The 17,588-nt window shown below is 38.8% G+C and overlaps 1 protein-coding gene and 1 non-coding gene across 18 annotated transcripts in view; both read left to right on the plus strand.

Moving 5' to 3' along the window:
- The window catches only part of UBAP2 (ubiquitin associated protein 2), a 146,055-nt gene that overhangs the window by 116,418 nt on the left and 12,049 nt on the right, over positions 1-17,588 (plus strand). For 15 of the 17 annotated variants that reach the window (XM_037009826.2, XM_037009823.2, XM_037009820.2 and 12 more), the window contains 5 exons: positions 8,115-8,328; positions 10,979-11,253; positions 11,832-12,001; positions 13,382-13,592; positions 15,944-15,983. In XM_037009826.2, the coding sequence (XP_036865721.2) occupies positions 8,115-8,328; positions 10,979-11,253; positions 11,832-12,001; positions 13,382-13,592; positions 15,944-15,983 (910 nt within the window). Of the gene's footprint in view, positions 1-6,722; positions 6,796-8,114; positions 8,329-10,978; positions 11,254-11,831; positions 12,002-13,381; positions 13,593-15,943; positions 15,984-17,588 lie in introns of those variants that run through there. The other 2 variants (XM_037009834.2, XM_037009818.2) reach the window with 2 other exon arrangements.
- Positions 17,285-17,367, plus strand: LOC118970841 (small nucleolar RNA SNORD121A). Its single transcript, XR_005058991.1, has one exon. It is a non-coding gene; the product is annotated as a small nucleolar RNA SNORD121A (small nucleolar RNA).

The raw sequence follows: 17,588 nt of genomic DNA on the forward strand, positions 1-17,588 counted from the left end.
GGCTCCAAATCATTTCTTGTACCCTAATAAAATGGTGATTTGAACATGCAAACTTTCCACTGCTGTCTTCTTGTCTGCACATTCATGTCACGTTGAGAACTGTGTTGGGAACATAGCATTTTTAGTGTCATTGATGACTGTATGAGGGTGTCAGTGCTTGAAGTGGGGCAGGCCAAGGCATGGTGCTGTCTCTGTTTTGAGAGTGTTGAACAACTCCCCAGAGTTGTGATTGAACCATCTATGTCTTTTTCCTCTGCCTTTCCATCGGCTACTGTTATGCTGATGTACTGTCCTTTCCAACTTGCTGGAATCTTAGCCAGGCCACACTAAGAGCATAGGTAGGACATGAGATTTTTTAACTGACCTTCAGGCATGTTGCTCTTCGTCATGAACAAGACCTTGAGAAACTGGAGTAAGAATTGTTTGAGAAGCACTGCTCTAATATGCTAAACAATAGTTCTATACTCAATAGAGAACTTTAGTAAATAATAATAAAATAATGCCAGAGTCTATGCATTACCAAGTAGGAATCTTCAGGATTGAGAGTTGAGCACTTGTATTTTTTTTTAACTTTTTATTAAGGTATTATTGCTACACACTCTTATGAATATTTCACATGAAAAAACAATCTGGTTACTACATTTGCCCATATTATCGAGTCCCCACCCATACCCCAATGCAGTCACAGTCCATCAGCGCAGCAAGCTGCCAGAGATCCACTATTTGCCTTCTCTGTGATACACTGTTCTCCCTGTGATCGCCCACACCATGTGTACTAAACATAATACCCCTCAACCCCCTTCTCCCTCCCTCCCCACCCGCCCTCCCACACCCCTCCCCTTTGGTAACCATTAGTTCATTCTTGGAGTCTCTTGAGTCTGCTGCCATTTTGTTCCTTCAGTTTTGCTTCATTGTTATACTCCACAAATGAGGGAAATCATTTGGTACTTGTCTTTCTCTGCTTGGCTTATTTCACTGAGCATAATGTCCTCCAGCTCCATCCATGTTCTTGCAAATGGTATGATTTGTTTCTTTCTTATGGCCTAATAGTATTCCATGCCTAATAGTATTCCATTGTGTATGTGTACCACATCTTCTTTATCCATTCATCTCCTGATGGACACTTAAGTTGCTTCCATATCTTGGCTATTGTAAGTAGTGTTGCAATGAACATAGGTGTGCATATGTCTTTTTGAATCTGAGAAGTTGTATTCTTTGGGTAAATTCCAAGGAGTGGGATTCCTGGGTCAAATGGTATTTCTATTTTTAGTTTTTTGAGGAACCTCCATACTGTTTTCCACAATGGTTGAACTAGCTTACATTCCCACCAGCAGTGTAGGAGGGTTCCCCTTTCTCCACATCCTCATCAGCATTTGTTGTTCTTAGTCTTTTGGATGGTGGTGATCCTTACTGGTGTGAGGTGATATCTCATTGTGTTTTAATTTGTATTTCCCTGATGATTAGTGATGTGGAGCATCTTTTCATTTGTCTGTTGGCCATCTGAATTTCTCTTTTGGAGAACTGTCTCTTCATATCCTCTGCCCATTTGTTAATTGGGTTATTTTCATTTTGGTTGTTGAGGTGTGTAAGTTCTTTATATATTTTGGATGTTAACCCCATGTTGGACAGTCCATTTACAAATATACTCTCCCATACTGTAGGATACCTTTTTGTTGTGTTAATCATGTCCTTTGAAGTACAGAAACTTTTTAGTTTGATGTAGTCCATGAGTTCATTTTTGCTTTTGTTTCCCTTTCTTGAGGAGATGCATTCAGGAATAAGGTGCTCATGCTTTTATTCAGGAGATTTTTGCCAATGTTGTCTTAAGAGTTTTATGGTTTCATGATTTTCATTCAAGTCTTTGATCCATTTCAAGTTTACTTTTGTATATGGAGTTAGACAGTAATCCAGTTTCATACTCTTATATGTAGCAGTCCAGTTTTGCTAACACCAGCTGTTGAAGAGGCTGTCATTTCCCCTTTGTGTGTCCATGGCTCTTTTACCATATATTAATTGACCATATATGGTTGGGTTTATATCAGGGCTTTCTAGTGTGTTCCATTGGTCTATGGGTGTGTTCTTGTGCCAGTACCAAATTGTCTTGATTACTGTGGCTTTGTAGTAGAGCTTGAAGTTGGGGAGCATAATCCCCCCAGCTTTATTCTTCCTTCTCAGGATTGCTTTGGCTGTTTGGGTTCTTTTGTGGTTCCATATGAATTTCAGAACAATTTTCTCTAGTTCGTTGAAGAATGCTGTTGGTATTTTGATAGGAATTGCATTGAATCTGTAGATTGCTTTAAGCAGGTTGGCCATTTTGACATTATTAATTCTTCCTACCCAAGAGCATGGGATGAGTTTCCATTTATTGGTATCTTTTTTAATTTCTCTCATGAGTGTCTTGTAGTTTTCAGAGTATAGGTCTTTCACTTCTTGGTTAGGTTTATTCTGAGGTGTTTTATTCTTTTTGATGAAATTATGAATGGAAGTGTTTCCTTGATTTCTCTTTCTGCTAGTTCATCATTAGTATATAGGAATGCAACAGATTTCTGCATATTAATTTTGTATCCTGTAACTTTGCTGAATTCAAATATTAGATCTAGTACTTTTGTAGTGGATTCCTTAGGGTTTGTTATGTACAATATCATGTCATCTACAAACAGGGAAAGTTTGACTTCTTCCTTGCCAATCTGGATGCCTTTTATTTCTTTGTGTTGTCTGATTGCCGTGGCTAGGACCTCCAGTACTATGTTGAATAGAAGTGGGGAGAGTGGGCATCCTTGTCTTGTTCCCAATCTTTGGTGATAAGCTTTCAGCTTCTCACTGTTAAGTATAATGTTGGCTGTGGGTTTGTCACATATGACCTTTATTATGTTGAGTTACTTGCCCTTTATACCCATTTTGTTGAGAGTTTTTATCATGAATGAATGTTGAATTTTGTCAAATGCTTTTTCAGCATCTGTGGAGATGATAATGTGGTTTTTGTCCTTTTTAATGATGTGGTCGATGATATTGATGGATTTTCGAATGTCCTACCATCCTTGCATCCCTGGAATAAATCCTACTTGTTCATGATGGATGATCTTTTTGATGTATTTTTGAATTTAGTTGGCTAATATTTTGTTCAGTATTTTTGCATCTATGTTCATCAGGGATATTGGTCTGTAATTCTTTTTTTGTGGTGTCTTTGCCTGGTTTTGGTATTAGAGTGATGTTGGCCTTGTAGAATGAGTTTGGGAGTATTCCCTCCTCTTCTACTTTTTGGAAAACTTTAAGGAGGATGGGTATTAGGTCTTCACTAAATGTTTGATAAAATTCAGCAGTGAAACCATCTGGTTCAGGTGTTTTGTTCTTAGGTAGTTTTTTCATTGCCAGTTCAATTTCTTTGGTGGTAATTGGTCTATTCAGATTTTCTGTTTTCTTCCTGGGTCTGCCTTGGAAAGTTGTATTTTTCTAGAAAGTTGTCCATTTCTTCTAGGTTATTCAGTTTGTTAGCATATAATTTTTCATAGTATCCTCTCATAATTCTTTGTATCTCTGTGGTGTCCATAGTTATTTTTCGTTTCTTATTTCTGATTCTGTTTATGTCAGTAGACTGTTTTTTTCTTGATAAGCCTAGCTAAAGATTTATCTGTTCTGTTCATTTTCTCGAAGAACCAGCTTCTGCTTTCATTGATTCTTTCTGTTGTTTAATTCTTCTGATTTTATTTGTTCTAATCTTTATTATGTCCCTCTTTCTACTGGCTTTGGGCCTCATTTGTTCTTCTTTTTCTAGTTTTGTTAATTGTGAGTTTAAACTGCTCACAAGGGATTGTTCTTTTTTCCTGAGTTAGGCCTGTATTGCAATATACTTTCCTCTTAGCACAGCCTTTGCTGTGTCCCACAGATTTTTGCCGTGTTGAATTACCGTTGTCATTTGTCTCCATATATTGCTTGATATCTTTTTATTTGGTCATTGATCCATTTTAGGACCAGGTTGTGAAGCCTCCATGTGTTTGTGGGATTTTTCATTTTCTTTGCTTAATTTATTTCTAGTTTCATACCGTTGTGTTCTCAGAAACTGGTTGGTACAATTTCAATCTTTTTGAATTTACTGAGGCTCTTTTTGTGGCCTAGCATATGCACTTTAGAAGAATGTGTATTCTGTTGCTTTTGGGTGTAGAGTTCTGTGGATGTCTGTTAAGTCCATCTGTTCTAATGTATTGTTCAGTGCCTCTGTCTCCTTATTTTCTGTCTGGTTGATCTGTCCTTCAGAGTGAGTGGAGTGTTGACATTTCCTAGAATGAGTGCATTGTATTCTATTTCCCCTATTAATTCTGTTAGTATTTGTTTCACATAGGTGCTCCTGTGTTGGACGCATAGATACTTATAACGGTTATATCTTCTTGTTGGATTGACCCTTTTATCATTATGTAATGTCCTTCTTTGTCTCTTGTTACTTTCTTTGTTTTGAAGTCTGTTTTGTCTGATACAAGTACTGCAACTCCTGCTTTTTTCTCCCTCTTAGTTGCATGAAATATCTTTTTCCATCCCTTCACTTTTAGTCTGTGTATGTCTTTGGGTTTAAAGTGAGTCTCTTGTAGGCAGCATATAGATGGGTCTTGTTTTTTTATCCATTGTGTGACTCTATGTCTTTTGATTGGTGCATTCAGACCATTTCCATTTAGGGTGATCATCGGTAGGTATGTACTTATTGCCATTGCAGGCTTTAGATACGTGGTTACCAAAGGTTCAAGGTCAACTTCCTTACTATTTTAGAGTCTCACTTGAGTCAGTATGCTATTACAAACACAATCTAAAGTTTCTTTTCTTCTTTTCCTCCTTTTTCTTCCTCCTCCATTTTTTATAAATTAGGTATCATATTCTCTACTCTTTGTCTATCCCTTGATTGGCTTTGGGGATAATTAATTTAATTTTGCATTTGCTTAGTGATTAACTGTTCTACTTTCTTTACTGTGGTTTTATTACCTCTGGTGACAGCTATTAAACCTTAGGAATACTTCCATCTATAGCAGTGCCTCCAAAATAGACTGTAGAGATAGTTTGTGGGAAGTAAATTCTCTCCTCTTTTGCTTAATCTGGAAATTGTTTAATCCCTACTTCAAATTTAAATGATAATCTTGCTGGATAAAGTAATCTTGGTTCCAGGGCCTTGTGCTTCATGGCATTAAATACATCATGCCACTCCCTTCTGGCCTGTAAGGTTTCTGCTGAGAAGTCTTATGTTAGCCAGATGGGCTTTCCTTTGTATGTGATCTTATTTCTCTCTGGCTGCTTTTAATAGTCTGTCCTTATGCTTGATCTTTGCTATATGTCTTGGTGTTGTTTTTCTTGGGTCCCCTGTGTTGGGAGGTCTGTGGATCTCCATGACCTGAGAGACTGTCTCCTTCCCCAGATTGAGGAACTTTAAAGACACTTGCTTTCCCTTTTTCTCTCTTCTTTTTCTTCTGGTATCCCTATAATGCTAATATTGTTCTATTTGGATTGGTCACATAGTTCTCTAAATATTCTTTCATTCTCATAGATCTGTTTTTCTCTCTGTGCCTCACCTTCTTTGTATTCCTTTTCTCTGGTTTCTATTTCATTTATTGTCTCCTGCTTTTACTACCCTCCATTATGCTGTTCAACGATTGGATCTCTGACCGGAATTCATTCATGAGTTATTGAATATCTTTCCATACCTCCATGAGGATGTTAATTGTTTTTATTTTGAACTCCATTTCAGGAAGATTCATGAGGTCGATGTCATTTAAATCTTTCTCAGGAGTTGTGTTAATAATTTTGCTTTGAACCAAGTTCCTTTGGACTTTCATATTTGTATATGTCGCCCTCTAGTGCCCAGAAGCTCTACTCTCTGGAGCTGCTCAGCCCCTGAAGCAATGTCAGGTTCACAGGGGAGCGGTACTGGTACCTGGTGGGAGGAAAGAGGTGTTTCCTGCTTCCTGGCCACTATGTGTGTCTCCACTGCGTGTAGCAGTTGGCCAAGCACACAGGTTTAAGCCTCTATGCTGAGCGTTTGTAGTTGCTGTAGACAGATCTTCCCTCTGGCTGGCCTAACGTCAGGGTAGGGTTTGCTGGTTTGCTAGCCAGGTGGGGCTGGCCAGGAGAAAGGCCCATTAGGCTGACTATCATTGAGGGGGTCCTTGGTGCTGTGTAGCCAGCCAGGGGGCTGGAGCCCCTGAAGATCCTGAAAGCTCCCAACCTCCTGGGCAGAGTGCACCCGGACAATTTTGTCTATCTGTCCTTTCTCCTGAGCAGTAAGCTCTGTGCAATCCTTGCCCCTTTAGCAGTCATCTTGCTAAGGGTTTCCTTGTTAGGAAGTCTCTCAGACTACCTGCCTTTCTTTTGTCCCAGACCAGCCAGACATGTGTCCCTGCTTTCCACAAGGAGCTGTAATGTTAGTCTCTCCACAAATTCTGCTTGTCTTAGCTTTCCAATCTACTAATCATGGGAGTACCATACAAGCTCCATGAAATGTAGGTTTGTGCTCCCAGAGCAGATCTCCAGAGTTAGGTATTCAGCAGTCCCAGGCCTCCACTCCCTCCCTGCTCCGTTTCTCTTCCTCCCACCTGTGAGCTGGGGTGCGGGAAGGGCTTTGGATTCCGCTGGTCCGCAGCTTTGGTACGTTACCCTATTCCATGAGGTGTATGCGGTCTAGCGCAATCCTCTTTCCTGTTGCTTTTTCAGGATTAGTTGTATTAATTATATTTTTGTATTGTATGCAATTTTAGGTGGAAGCCTCTGTCTGACCTCTCCCACCACCATCTTTAATGCTCGAGTACTTGTATTTGTGTATATGTAAGTGCATGTACCCATGTGAACCAGTACACACTTTTTAAAAAGTGCCTCCATTGTTTGAAATGTATAGGTGGAATTGAGAAGCCAAGACCTATGCCAAGTATTACCTGGAGCAAGGCACTAGTCCTTGACTCAGATTTCATTGTGTTGTAAAGTACACAGAAAGTGAATTTGATAAAATGAGCTAATGGAGGATAGAGATTAGGGAGGAAGAATTAGAAGTATCATCCCAGAATCTTTATTTAGCAATTGGGCTTGAACTGGGTCTTGGTGGACTCTTCAGTATAAGGGAGGTATAGTGGGCAGCAAGAGGAAAGAATCAGGAGCCATGTTAAGTAATTCTGCACAACTGTTCCGGTAGTAGATTTGTGACATACAGTAACTGTCTATAACCTGAAGTTCTGCTCACCTTGGAGAATTTGGGTTTCCTTGCAATAGGTGGGGATACTCCATGCCTTTGGATATTGATAACAGAAATAGTTATTTCAGCTTACTAGATCTGGCCTCTTGAGGAAATACAAATCATTTCTGTTATGGGCGTTTTAGATGGTATTGAAAACATTTTTGACTAATACTTTCAGAAATGGAATGATCTTGATATGTGAAAATGCAGTTGATTTGCCACTATGTTCTCTAGTTATATAGACTTCTAGTTTTCCTTGGATCTTGATATCTGACCTGACAGGAGAGAGAGGGAAGTGCAGCATTTTTTGTGTATTTACAGAGCATATTTGTTGTTCTTAGCTATCTAAACAGCTGGGAATACACAGCGGTATCCAGGGTATCTGCCCAGTGTACAAACACCTCCTGTGTAATTCAGTGTCTCATTGTGGAATACTAACTTCTAAATTAAGTGCTGTGACCTGCATTTAATCTTACAGAATGACCTCACGGCTGATCTCTCTCTAACCAAACCTATTCTAATCATTAAATATGACTGTTCTACACATTAAGAAGATACTATATTTTTATTTTTCAGGCTTGTTTTTGACATTTTTTAATGATATTTATTTAGTTTAAAAAATGTAGTAGTTTGTTTGTGAACTTGTGACATCAGTTAAAAAAATCAATTTCTTAAAACCCAGGGAAATATTTCCCTTTGCTTTTAAACCTTTTTATCAAAATAAGTAAGGATTGCTGAACTTAGGTCTTGTTGCATAGTCATATTTTCATGTAGCATTCACTCAGATGAGTCTTATTAATTCAGATATTCTAGGTTATAGTTTTAAAAAGCCATTTGAAAATAGGTGGTATGTTTTAAAGCCTAAGGTAGTGATTCTTGTACTGCTGAGGAGTTTTGCTTTTCTTTTCCTTTAAAGTCATCCGTCGTTGGTTCAGGATTTGGAGAGCTTGCACCTTCAAAAATGGTAAACACCACCAGCTCCCAGATTTTGGATCAGTTGAAAGCTCCAAGTTTGGGCCAGTTTACTTCTAGTTCAAGTTCACAGCAGAATAGTGCAAGTCTCCCCACAACCACTTCTTCTTGGGACCTCAAGCCCCCAGCATCCCAATCCTCAGTCCTTAGTCATTTTGGTAAGTACATTTTTCTGTAGTGTTTGCCCCTAGTAAGGACATGTAAAACAGTAGCAGAGCATGCTGATTTGTGAACACTAATGAGGAATTTATCCAGATGTTTATTTTTAGTAGAATTTCTGTGGGGTTTCTGAATTAAGTCAGTCTGCTCTGTATTTATGTGTTAATAGTAATAGTTGTAGTAGTGCTTACACATTGAAGAGATGTGCAAAAGCATGGGAAAGCCAGAAGGAAACAACGCTTGGAGAAAATGCCTAGACAGCATTTTCTGAACTCTATTAGAATAGCGTGGTAACAGAACATGGTTTGTGGACATTTCAAATCACATCCTTTTGTCGCTTTCTTACTCTGACATTTGCATATATCCACCATGATTTGGGCCAGACTTACCGCCCGTGGTTTATAATATAAAAAGGGTATCATGTGTAAGTCAGATGTGTTCTAAACTACACTCCCATAGACTTTGGGGCATTAAACCACTATTTCCCACCAACACACAAATGCCTCACTGTTTTAAGCACTAACGGGGTTATTTTAACCATAGGGTTGAGCTGCTTGGTTTTGGGCATATTTCTATGGAAGCATATTTCTCTGCTGAATGAAGTGGCTTATTATTATGGAAGTACTTGGGACTGCTCTCATGTTTGAAGTGATATCTAACAAGAAAATTCATTATAGAATCAGTGTCCATGGTTTTTATTATTAGGGGCCTGGTTACATAGGCATCATTTGCCTAGTACACGTCACTATTCCAGATTCCCAGAGGGAAAGCAAGTATTCAACATTAACCACATTGTACAAGCACTCGAGGCTCGGAGAATAACTTTTATCCGAGTGTTGGCATCCTTTGTCTAGAATATACCAAAATTCCATGTTCCCACACTTGAGTCAAGAGCTGATCTTGCAAAAGCCATAATTTCTGATGGTACCTATAGGCCAGCTGTGTTAACTGTGTTAACACATGTGATAAGGGTGACGAGATTTGAGCATGCTCTTCCGAGATTCTTGATAAAGCCTGTCTTCTTTGTACATACCTCTAATACCAGGTCCAAGAATATATTGCATTGAAGATGGAAATCTGAAGTCGTCACGGACTGGCAAACTTTCAACTAGGTTTGCCACCCATTTTTATAAATAAAATTTTATTGGAACATAACCACAATCTTTTATTTATGTTCATCTGTGAAGGCAGAGTTGAGTAGCTGCTAACAGATGGCTTTAAAAGCCTGAAACATTTACTGAGTTCTTTGAAAGATAAAGATTGCCAACCTCTGTTCTATATGATAGAGGTAGCATTTCAAATCAGTGGTGAAAAGGTGGTTTATTGTTACTGGATATCTGGCTGGAAAATGAAGCTGGATCCCTAACTCTCCCACGTTGCACTAACATGCCAAATGGGTCAAATATTTAAACATAAATAGTGAATTTAGTATACTAGAAAACATAGGAAGATTGTGATATGCTTTGTGTGAGGTGAACTTTCTTAGATATGACACAAAACACTAATCAAAAGGGAGAAGAAAATATGAAAAGATATTTGAAAATCATACCGTAGACAGAGGGCTAACTTCCTTAATATAAAAAGAGCAACTAAAACTCAAGGAGACCAACAATTAAGTAAAAATATGGTCAGAGAGGTATGCTCAGAGTTTATTGGCAATGAATACTTAAATATATGAAACAATGCTTAACTTTCATTTTAATAGGTACCTTATATGCAATTTTCTACCATTCAAACTAGGAAGAATAGAAGTTTGGTATTACAGTATGTGAAAAAGCATGTGTTCTAACTAGGGATAGGAATTTTGAAGTGTTTGACACAAGTTAAAATACAGTTACTCTTTCGATCAGTAAATGTTCTAGTAATTGATCCTGCAGGTATATTTGCATTTGAGCAAAATGTCTCACAGAAACACAATGCTACATTGATAGAGTTTTCATAGCAAGAGTCCATTAGCATAGTACTGGCTTTAAAATTTGGTACTTGTGTGTACTGGATTACTATGTAATCACAAAAGTGAAGTAGCTCTTCACACATTAATGTGGAACAGTCTCTGAAAACTGTATGGTTTGTGGTAAAGCAAGACGTGTGTGTGGGGGGGTATGTATGTATATTGAAACAGTATTTTTGAAAATATTCATGAAACTGGGTATAGTATCTGCCTCTAGAGTGAACTTGGGAATGGGTGGGTAGAAGGGTGATTTGTATCAATCATATGCGTATTTGTACCTTTTGGATTTTCTAGTGTCACATTTGTTATTTACTAAAAAATTAAATAATTTTCAAAAGTTTGGTACAAAATCCATATGGCAAAAAATAAAATTCTCTGTTAACTAAAGGCCAGATGTATATGGCAGCTCTGTGTTCTTCTTAACCACTTCCTGTGCTTTAGCGTAAACTGTTCTCTCTGTATAAGAAATTAGCTACAAACCCATTCAGGCATCCTTTTCCATTTATCATACACCAGTTATTATACATTATACATACAGACATAGAACGTTTAAGTGGTTCAGCTAGCAGATGGTTGTGAGAAACTACCGACTACAGTCCTCCACCATCAGCGATGGTGGGAGAGCGAGCTCAAAGCCTGAGTGCTTAAGTAATTGATGCTTACTTTTTTTTACTCTCCCACTCTTGCACATTCCATAGACTTCAAATCTCAGCCTGAACCATCCCCAGTTCTTAGCCAGCTGAGCCAGCGGCAGCAGCACCAGACGCAGGCAGTCACCGTTCCTCCTCCTGGGTTGGAGTCCTTTCCTTCCCATGTAAAACTCAGAGAGTCAGCACCCAGAGACAGCACCTCCACTGTGAACAAACTTTTGCAGCTTCCCAGCATGACTGTCGAAAACATTGCTGTGTCTGCCCACCAAGCACAGCCTAAACACATCAAGCTTCCTAAGCGGCGGATCCCTCCAGCTTCTAAGGTAGGTGCCCACTGGGCAGTCATAGTCCGGAAAGTGGATATATTTTAACATTTAGCTGAAGTGCTGGGTTAGTAAGTCTCAGAAACTGTGATGTGGTATTTTTGAAGCACATAGCTTACTGCTTTGAGGAATCAGCCATTTCTGAGTGACTGGTGTAATATTTAGAGCTAATAGGTTTGTGGTGGAGATTTTGTTAATCAAAATGACAGGATCTACTCAGAAAATCTGTTCTTGTATATATAATAGAGGTTGAGTGCTGATTTGATCAGATAATGCTTTCTTCAGAGGCCCACTGTCCCCCTTCAGTCATCTACCACCACAGCCCCCTTACCCTCTTTGCTCTTAAGAAGCAATGGGTGACACCATTCTCCCGTTACTTTTTAAAATTTTTCTTTGCTCCGTTCCCTTCTCTCTCTCTCAAAAAAATCCTATTCCTCTCTTTCCCTTTGGCTTCTCATTGTTCTTAAGGCCTGACAATAGTGCCCTGAGAACCTAGTGCTCCTTTGGTTCTGTTACAGGCCTTTGGGTCTTGGAATCCCTTGGCCTCTGTTTCTGACCTTACAGCTTTGCTTTTTCAGATCCCAGCTTCTGCAGTGGAAATGCCTGGTTCAGCAGATGTCACAGGGTTAAATGTTCAATTTGGCGCCTTGGAATTTGGATCGGAACCTTCTCTCTCTGAATTTGGACCAGCTACAAGCAGTGAAAACAGTAACCAGATTCCCGTCAACTTGTATTCGAAGTCTTTAAGGTACTCAACTTCCCACCTCTCTTGGTTATCACTGAATTAAGTCCTCTGTTTGCAAAGTAAAACAAAATAGAGTGTACCAAATAACCTGATAGAGATGGAGATGCTGTATCCTGTGGTAAGGGTTTGGGTAGCCATTCACATTATCTAATTCTAGAACTTTTCTTCCAACACTCAAAAGAAACCCTATGCCTGTTGTCAGGCACTCCCAATGTCCCTCTGTTCATCCCCTGGCAACCAATAATCTATCTGTGGATTTGCCTTTTTCGGACATTTTATACAACTAGAGTCATGCAATATGTAGTAGCCTTTTGTGTCTGGCTTCTTTCACTTTGTATAGTGTTTTCAAGGTTTATTGATGTTGTAGCATGTATGCAGTTATTTTCAGAATAATATTTCACTTCAGATTTTCCACATTTTGTTTACACATTCATTAATTGATGGACATTTGGGCTATTCCCATTTTTTGGCTACTGGGAATCATGCTGCTGTGAACATTCATTTATAAATTTTGTGTGCTTACAGTTCTGGATATATAGTTGACCCTCAGACAACATGGGTTTGAACTGTGTGGATCCATTTACATTCAGAGTTTTTTTTCAGTAAATATGTTGGAAAAATTTTTGGACATTTGCAAGAATTTGAAACATTTTCTTTAGTTTACTTTCTTGTATGAACACAGTATATAATACATATAACATACAAAATATGTGTTAATTGATCGTTATCCATAAGTCTTCCAGTCAGAGTAGGCTATTAGTAATTAGTGGGAATGAGAAGTTATCTGTGGGTTTTTGACTGCTCAGGGTTTATGTACTATTCAAGCCCTAACCCCTGTGTTGTTCAAGTGCCAGCTTAATACCTAGGCGTTAACAGTCATATTAACTCTTACAGTTACTCATTTGAAGAACCATCCAACAGTGGCTATTGCATTTTAAATCTGCTTATACTCTATGAAGGATGTAGTTTCTGCACATCTTTGCCAATGCTTATTTTCCTTCAATGGACTATTTCTTAAGTATAGAGTCCCAGATTCTAGATTCTATTTTGTTAGTTAAATTTCTCCATTTGCTTGAGCTGAAACATGATATTTGCTTGGGTTGTCTTTCTAAAGATGGTCTCAACATCTGGTTTCCTTAAAGATTCTTAAGAATTCTTAAAGATGTGTCCTGCCTGTCAATTAAATTAGGTGGGTCACATTTGGGGAAGGGGGTTGTTTTGAATCTTTATTTGCCTCATTAGTACATTTAAAGAATGCAGTAGTGTACATTTGTAGTTACAGGCGTATTTATTTAATTTAGAATATGACAAAGTGATGAAATAGTTCTCTCTGAAGCCATGTAAAGTGACAAATTTATGCTTGGTGCCTTTTATTCTTTGTAGTGATTCTTTGAAAACCTCTCTACCAATAACTAGTGCAGTGCAGAACTCCACCTATACAGTGTCAGCTGTCACCTCCTCCAGTCTGACCGAATCATCACTGAGCTCCACCAGTCCAGTGACTACGTCTTCCTATGACCAGAGTTCTCTGCACCGCAGGATTGCCTACCAAAGCTCTGTGAGTCCGTCTGAGTCAGCTCCAGGAACTGTCATGGTAAGGGGTCTTCCAGGTTTCTTGTATCAGATACTATCTAGGGCGCAGTGTATAGTTTGGGAAATAAAGCTTTTTGGTGAAATTTTCTTTCAGACATTGTCTAGCCTTTTCAGTGGAATCCTTGTAGGTCGTTGAATTTGCCAGCAGTGGGCATCTTGTTTGAAACCCACATTTCAAGTAACTGTGCAGAGGAGGAGCACATGGGTAGACCCAGAAGCTTAGTATTAAGACTATGTAAGGATACGTCCCAGACTGTTCACAGGAGTACAGATGGGGTAGGAGGACTGTAGTCTTCTCTATAATATTTTAGTTTCCTGTAAGGCAAAGCTGTTCAAGCATTATTAGTGAGAGAAACTTCAAAGAGCAGGTGAGAACATGACAATAATAAAAACAGTTGAATTGAGTTTTCCAGCAGAAATTTGGGTACATTTTCTTAACTTTCCTTCTAAGATTATCAGGAGATACTTGTTGGTACATTTAAACTGAAGATGTTTTTTTCCCCCCTCCCTTCCTTTTGTATATTTTATGATAGATGTTTACCGCAGCTGTCTAGTGATTCTAGGCTGCCTACTTGACACTAAAAGGTTAACTAAGGGATGTCATTGTAGATCAATGATAACAAAAGAAAAAAGAAAAAGGTTAACTAAGGACTCTGGCTTGTGGTGGGTGGTTTCTTGAAGATGGACATTGATCTGGGACAGCACGGGCAGGCTGTCTGGGTGGGAGTGCGGACACCTTGGGGAACTCCCTTCGGGCCTTTATTGTTGAACTTGGTATGTTTTGTGGCTAAAGTACAGGACCATGCACATACCAGAGTATTTCCAGTATTGCAGAATGTTCTGTTTGACAGTTCTGGTCTATAGCTTCTAAAATAGAAATCAGATTATGTACTATTCAAGCTTAAATCCCTGCCATTTTCATCACTTCTCAACTACAGCTAGCTGTACCTCTTGTTTGGCTTCCCATATTACAGCTCACATCATTCTTTTGCCAGGTTTCTGGTCTCTCCTGACCATTTGATACTTTCTACTTTTGTTCCCACCATTCTTCTGCCTAGCATTTCTCCACCTCAAATAATGTGGCCTCCTGCATTGTGTCAGTGTGACCACTGTTTCATTTAAAAAATCATTTTCAAGTGGAATGAAATAATCTTAAGGCCTGATGGCTGCCTTTTCCTGTTTTCCCTTTCTTTTTGTCTGGTGCATTTTTTAGACTTATTTGTATGTCTGGGTTTGTGCTGTTTAGGATGCACATGTTCAATGTCAGGTGTTTATGTTTTGTGAGTAGTGAACCCTAGTTTAAAGGGAGACAAAAGAGGAGGGCTTTGATTGCTCCCCACCCACCTTTATATATTGGTAAAGTATATTATGTTTCCCTTTATTTGATTTTAATCTTCTTGAAACTCATTTTTTTATAGCAGTTCTGTTTTATTGTCTACATTTCTTGTCAATAACTCAAATTGTTTTAAGAATGAAATGTGTTGTAAATAACACATTTTATGAACAGAAATTATACTGGATTTGGGTTAAGTTAGAGGCAACAACTCTATAAGGTGTATCTTTTTCTATAGGAGTTTTGATATTTTTAAGAAGGAAATTTGTTAGCTTCCTTCTTCCATCTAGGGAAAGTATCTTACTTAGCCCTGTAGGCTCCACTGTCATTTACTCTATCCCGTGTCCCCCACTCAGCTTGCGGAAGCTGAGTTGTCCTTGTGAGAATGCCGCCTCCTCTGTACCAGTGAAATGCCTTATGGTTAACTCAAACCAGTTGTTTTCACATTCTGCTTTTTTCTGGTACTACCACCCTGTCATAACCCACTCTTAACTCACACAGTTCAGAAAAGCCACATTTCAAAGTAACATCTCTTTTTCTTAGAACCATTTTTTGGAGTAACATAAAATATAATTCCTTGTATGTTTGAGAAAACATGTTTCTCTGGATAAATGTTACAATTTGGAAATATTTTCTTTCTTGCATGAGTGGTACTCAAGAGATAAAACATGTACGAGCCAGAAATGCTTGTGATAAATGCAGGATAATGAGAATTCCTAAATTCGTTGTGTTGCTTAATAATTTTTAGGGCTGTTTATCATTTCTTCCTGTGATTTCGGTCTTAGGTTGTTTCTTTACTACTTCCTTAAGTACCTAGTCTGGTTCTCAGAATGTCATGTCCTTGATATTTATTAAGGATTTGTTGTATTTCATCTCTCTTTTATTAAGAAACAAAATAAAACAAGCCACTGTTTCTTGATCGATATATGTCGTATGTTTGTGGCTAAATCCCAGTAGAAAGTCTTCTGGGTTATTGTTTGATTTTGTGGGTTTGCTTACGTCTTTTCTCTTCCTTATAGAATGGACATGGTGACGGTCAAAGTCAGCAGACAATAGACAGTAAGTATATAGGCTAACTGTTCTTGTTATGGCTGGTAGAAGCCAAAGAAAAAGAGAATAGCTAACGTGATGGGGAAAACAATATGCCAATGACTAATTCTGCAAAAGTAGACCTTTTACATTTTCTCTGGACAGCTACTTTCTGATCCATTGTTGGTGTAGTTTTTTTTGGCAGGGTTTAGAAGTTCAGCTAGAGATGCCTGTGTGAGTAGGTTGTCGCTGGTGTTATTATTAGAAATGTCATAGTTATAGCAAAAGGAGGTGACAAGTCTTGTATTATTCTTCCTCAGACTACAACCCCAGTGTATAGTATGAATTTAAAAGGTGCTTTGCTCAGAGGCACAGGTTCCAAGATGGTCAAGGGGCTGTCACTCAAGTAAGGTAAAGGACTTTTGAAGCAAAAATTGGTGTGCTAGTTTAGGAAAGACATGCTCATTGCCCTCAGGATCTGATGACTGTTGCAAGGAAGAGAGGTTAAATGAGCTCATTGTAAACACTTGGGAGAAAATAAGGGGACCCTTTTCCTAATTCTGATATGTTCATTGGTCACTGGAGATAGTTCAGGTGAATGTTGTTTCTTCCTTTTGTTCTTGGCTAGGAGATGTGGGATTGTTTATGGTGATTTTTTCCCATTACTCAGTAAGGCAAATGTATATCCACTATTGGGTATGAAAGCCAGAAAGATTCTTTCAATTTTGGATTTTTTGGAGTAGGGATGTGGGATGAAGGCATGGAACGACACAAGTGATCCACCTGGAGCTGCTTTGGCATTGCTGGGCTGCCAGAGCTGCTTGGAGAACGTTGGTAGCTCTGAGAACCTTAAGTGTCAGAGAAGTTACTCATTCTTTTGTCCAAGCATGGGATCAAGAACATGTAGAGGTGTCCTGGATTATTTGGAGATTTTTAAATGACATAATGAGATGAGAAATGTCTGGAATGTAGTGTGCATTTTAGGTAGATTTTCTCTCCCTTCTCTATACATTGGCTTGCTCTCTTGCTCACACTTGATCTTTTAGAAACTTTCTAGTGCAATTCAAGACTCAGGAGGTAACTTTTGGGGTCTTGTTTTGAGTCAGGGACATCTGTGGTGGCTGCATCAGGTTTCTCCGTAAGAACAGGTGGCATATTTGGACTAGATTGTCAGTAAAACACAAGCCTCAGGAATGTAAAGACTAAGAATTGATGACCCTGATTGCTTCCAGTGTTTGTTTTCATTGTCCTTCTTTTTAAGAGACTAGAGTGTTTTCCATTGAATTCCCAGGGAGTCCTGCAGGAGGGTAAAAGTTGCTGCTTTTTCCTAACTGGAAAAGACAATGATGCTTTCTGTACAAGCACATGTCTGAGTTGTATGTGTGGATGGCAGTAAGACCGAGTCTTTTTGCAGCTGGAATTGATAAGCTTGCTTATGTTGTTCTTTTCAAATACATGTTAAGGAAATGCTCACTGTGCATTTCATAGTAGGTGTTGGACACAGCTTTTTTTAAAAATCTTTCTGCAGATTTTAGGCATGTGTAACTCTCCATAGTGTATGCACATTGGCTGCCAACCCCTATCTGCCCTACATAGGCTGTGAGCGTTCACAGGTTCCCCTGATTTGGTAGAAGG

The sequence above is a fragment of the Manis javanica genome, chromosome 2 (genome assembly GCF_040802235.1).
Source record: "Manis javanica isolate MJ-LG chromosome 2, MJ_LKY, whole genome shotgun sequence".
NCBI classification, from domain to species: domain Eukaryota; kingdom Metazoa; phylum Chordata; class Mammalia; order Pholidota; family Manidae; genus Manis; species Manis javanica.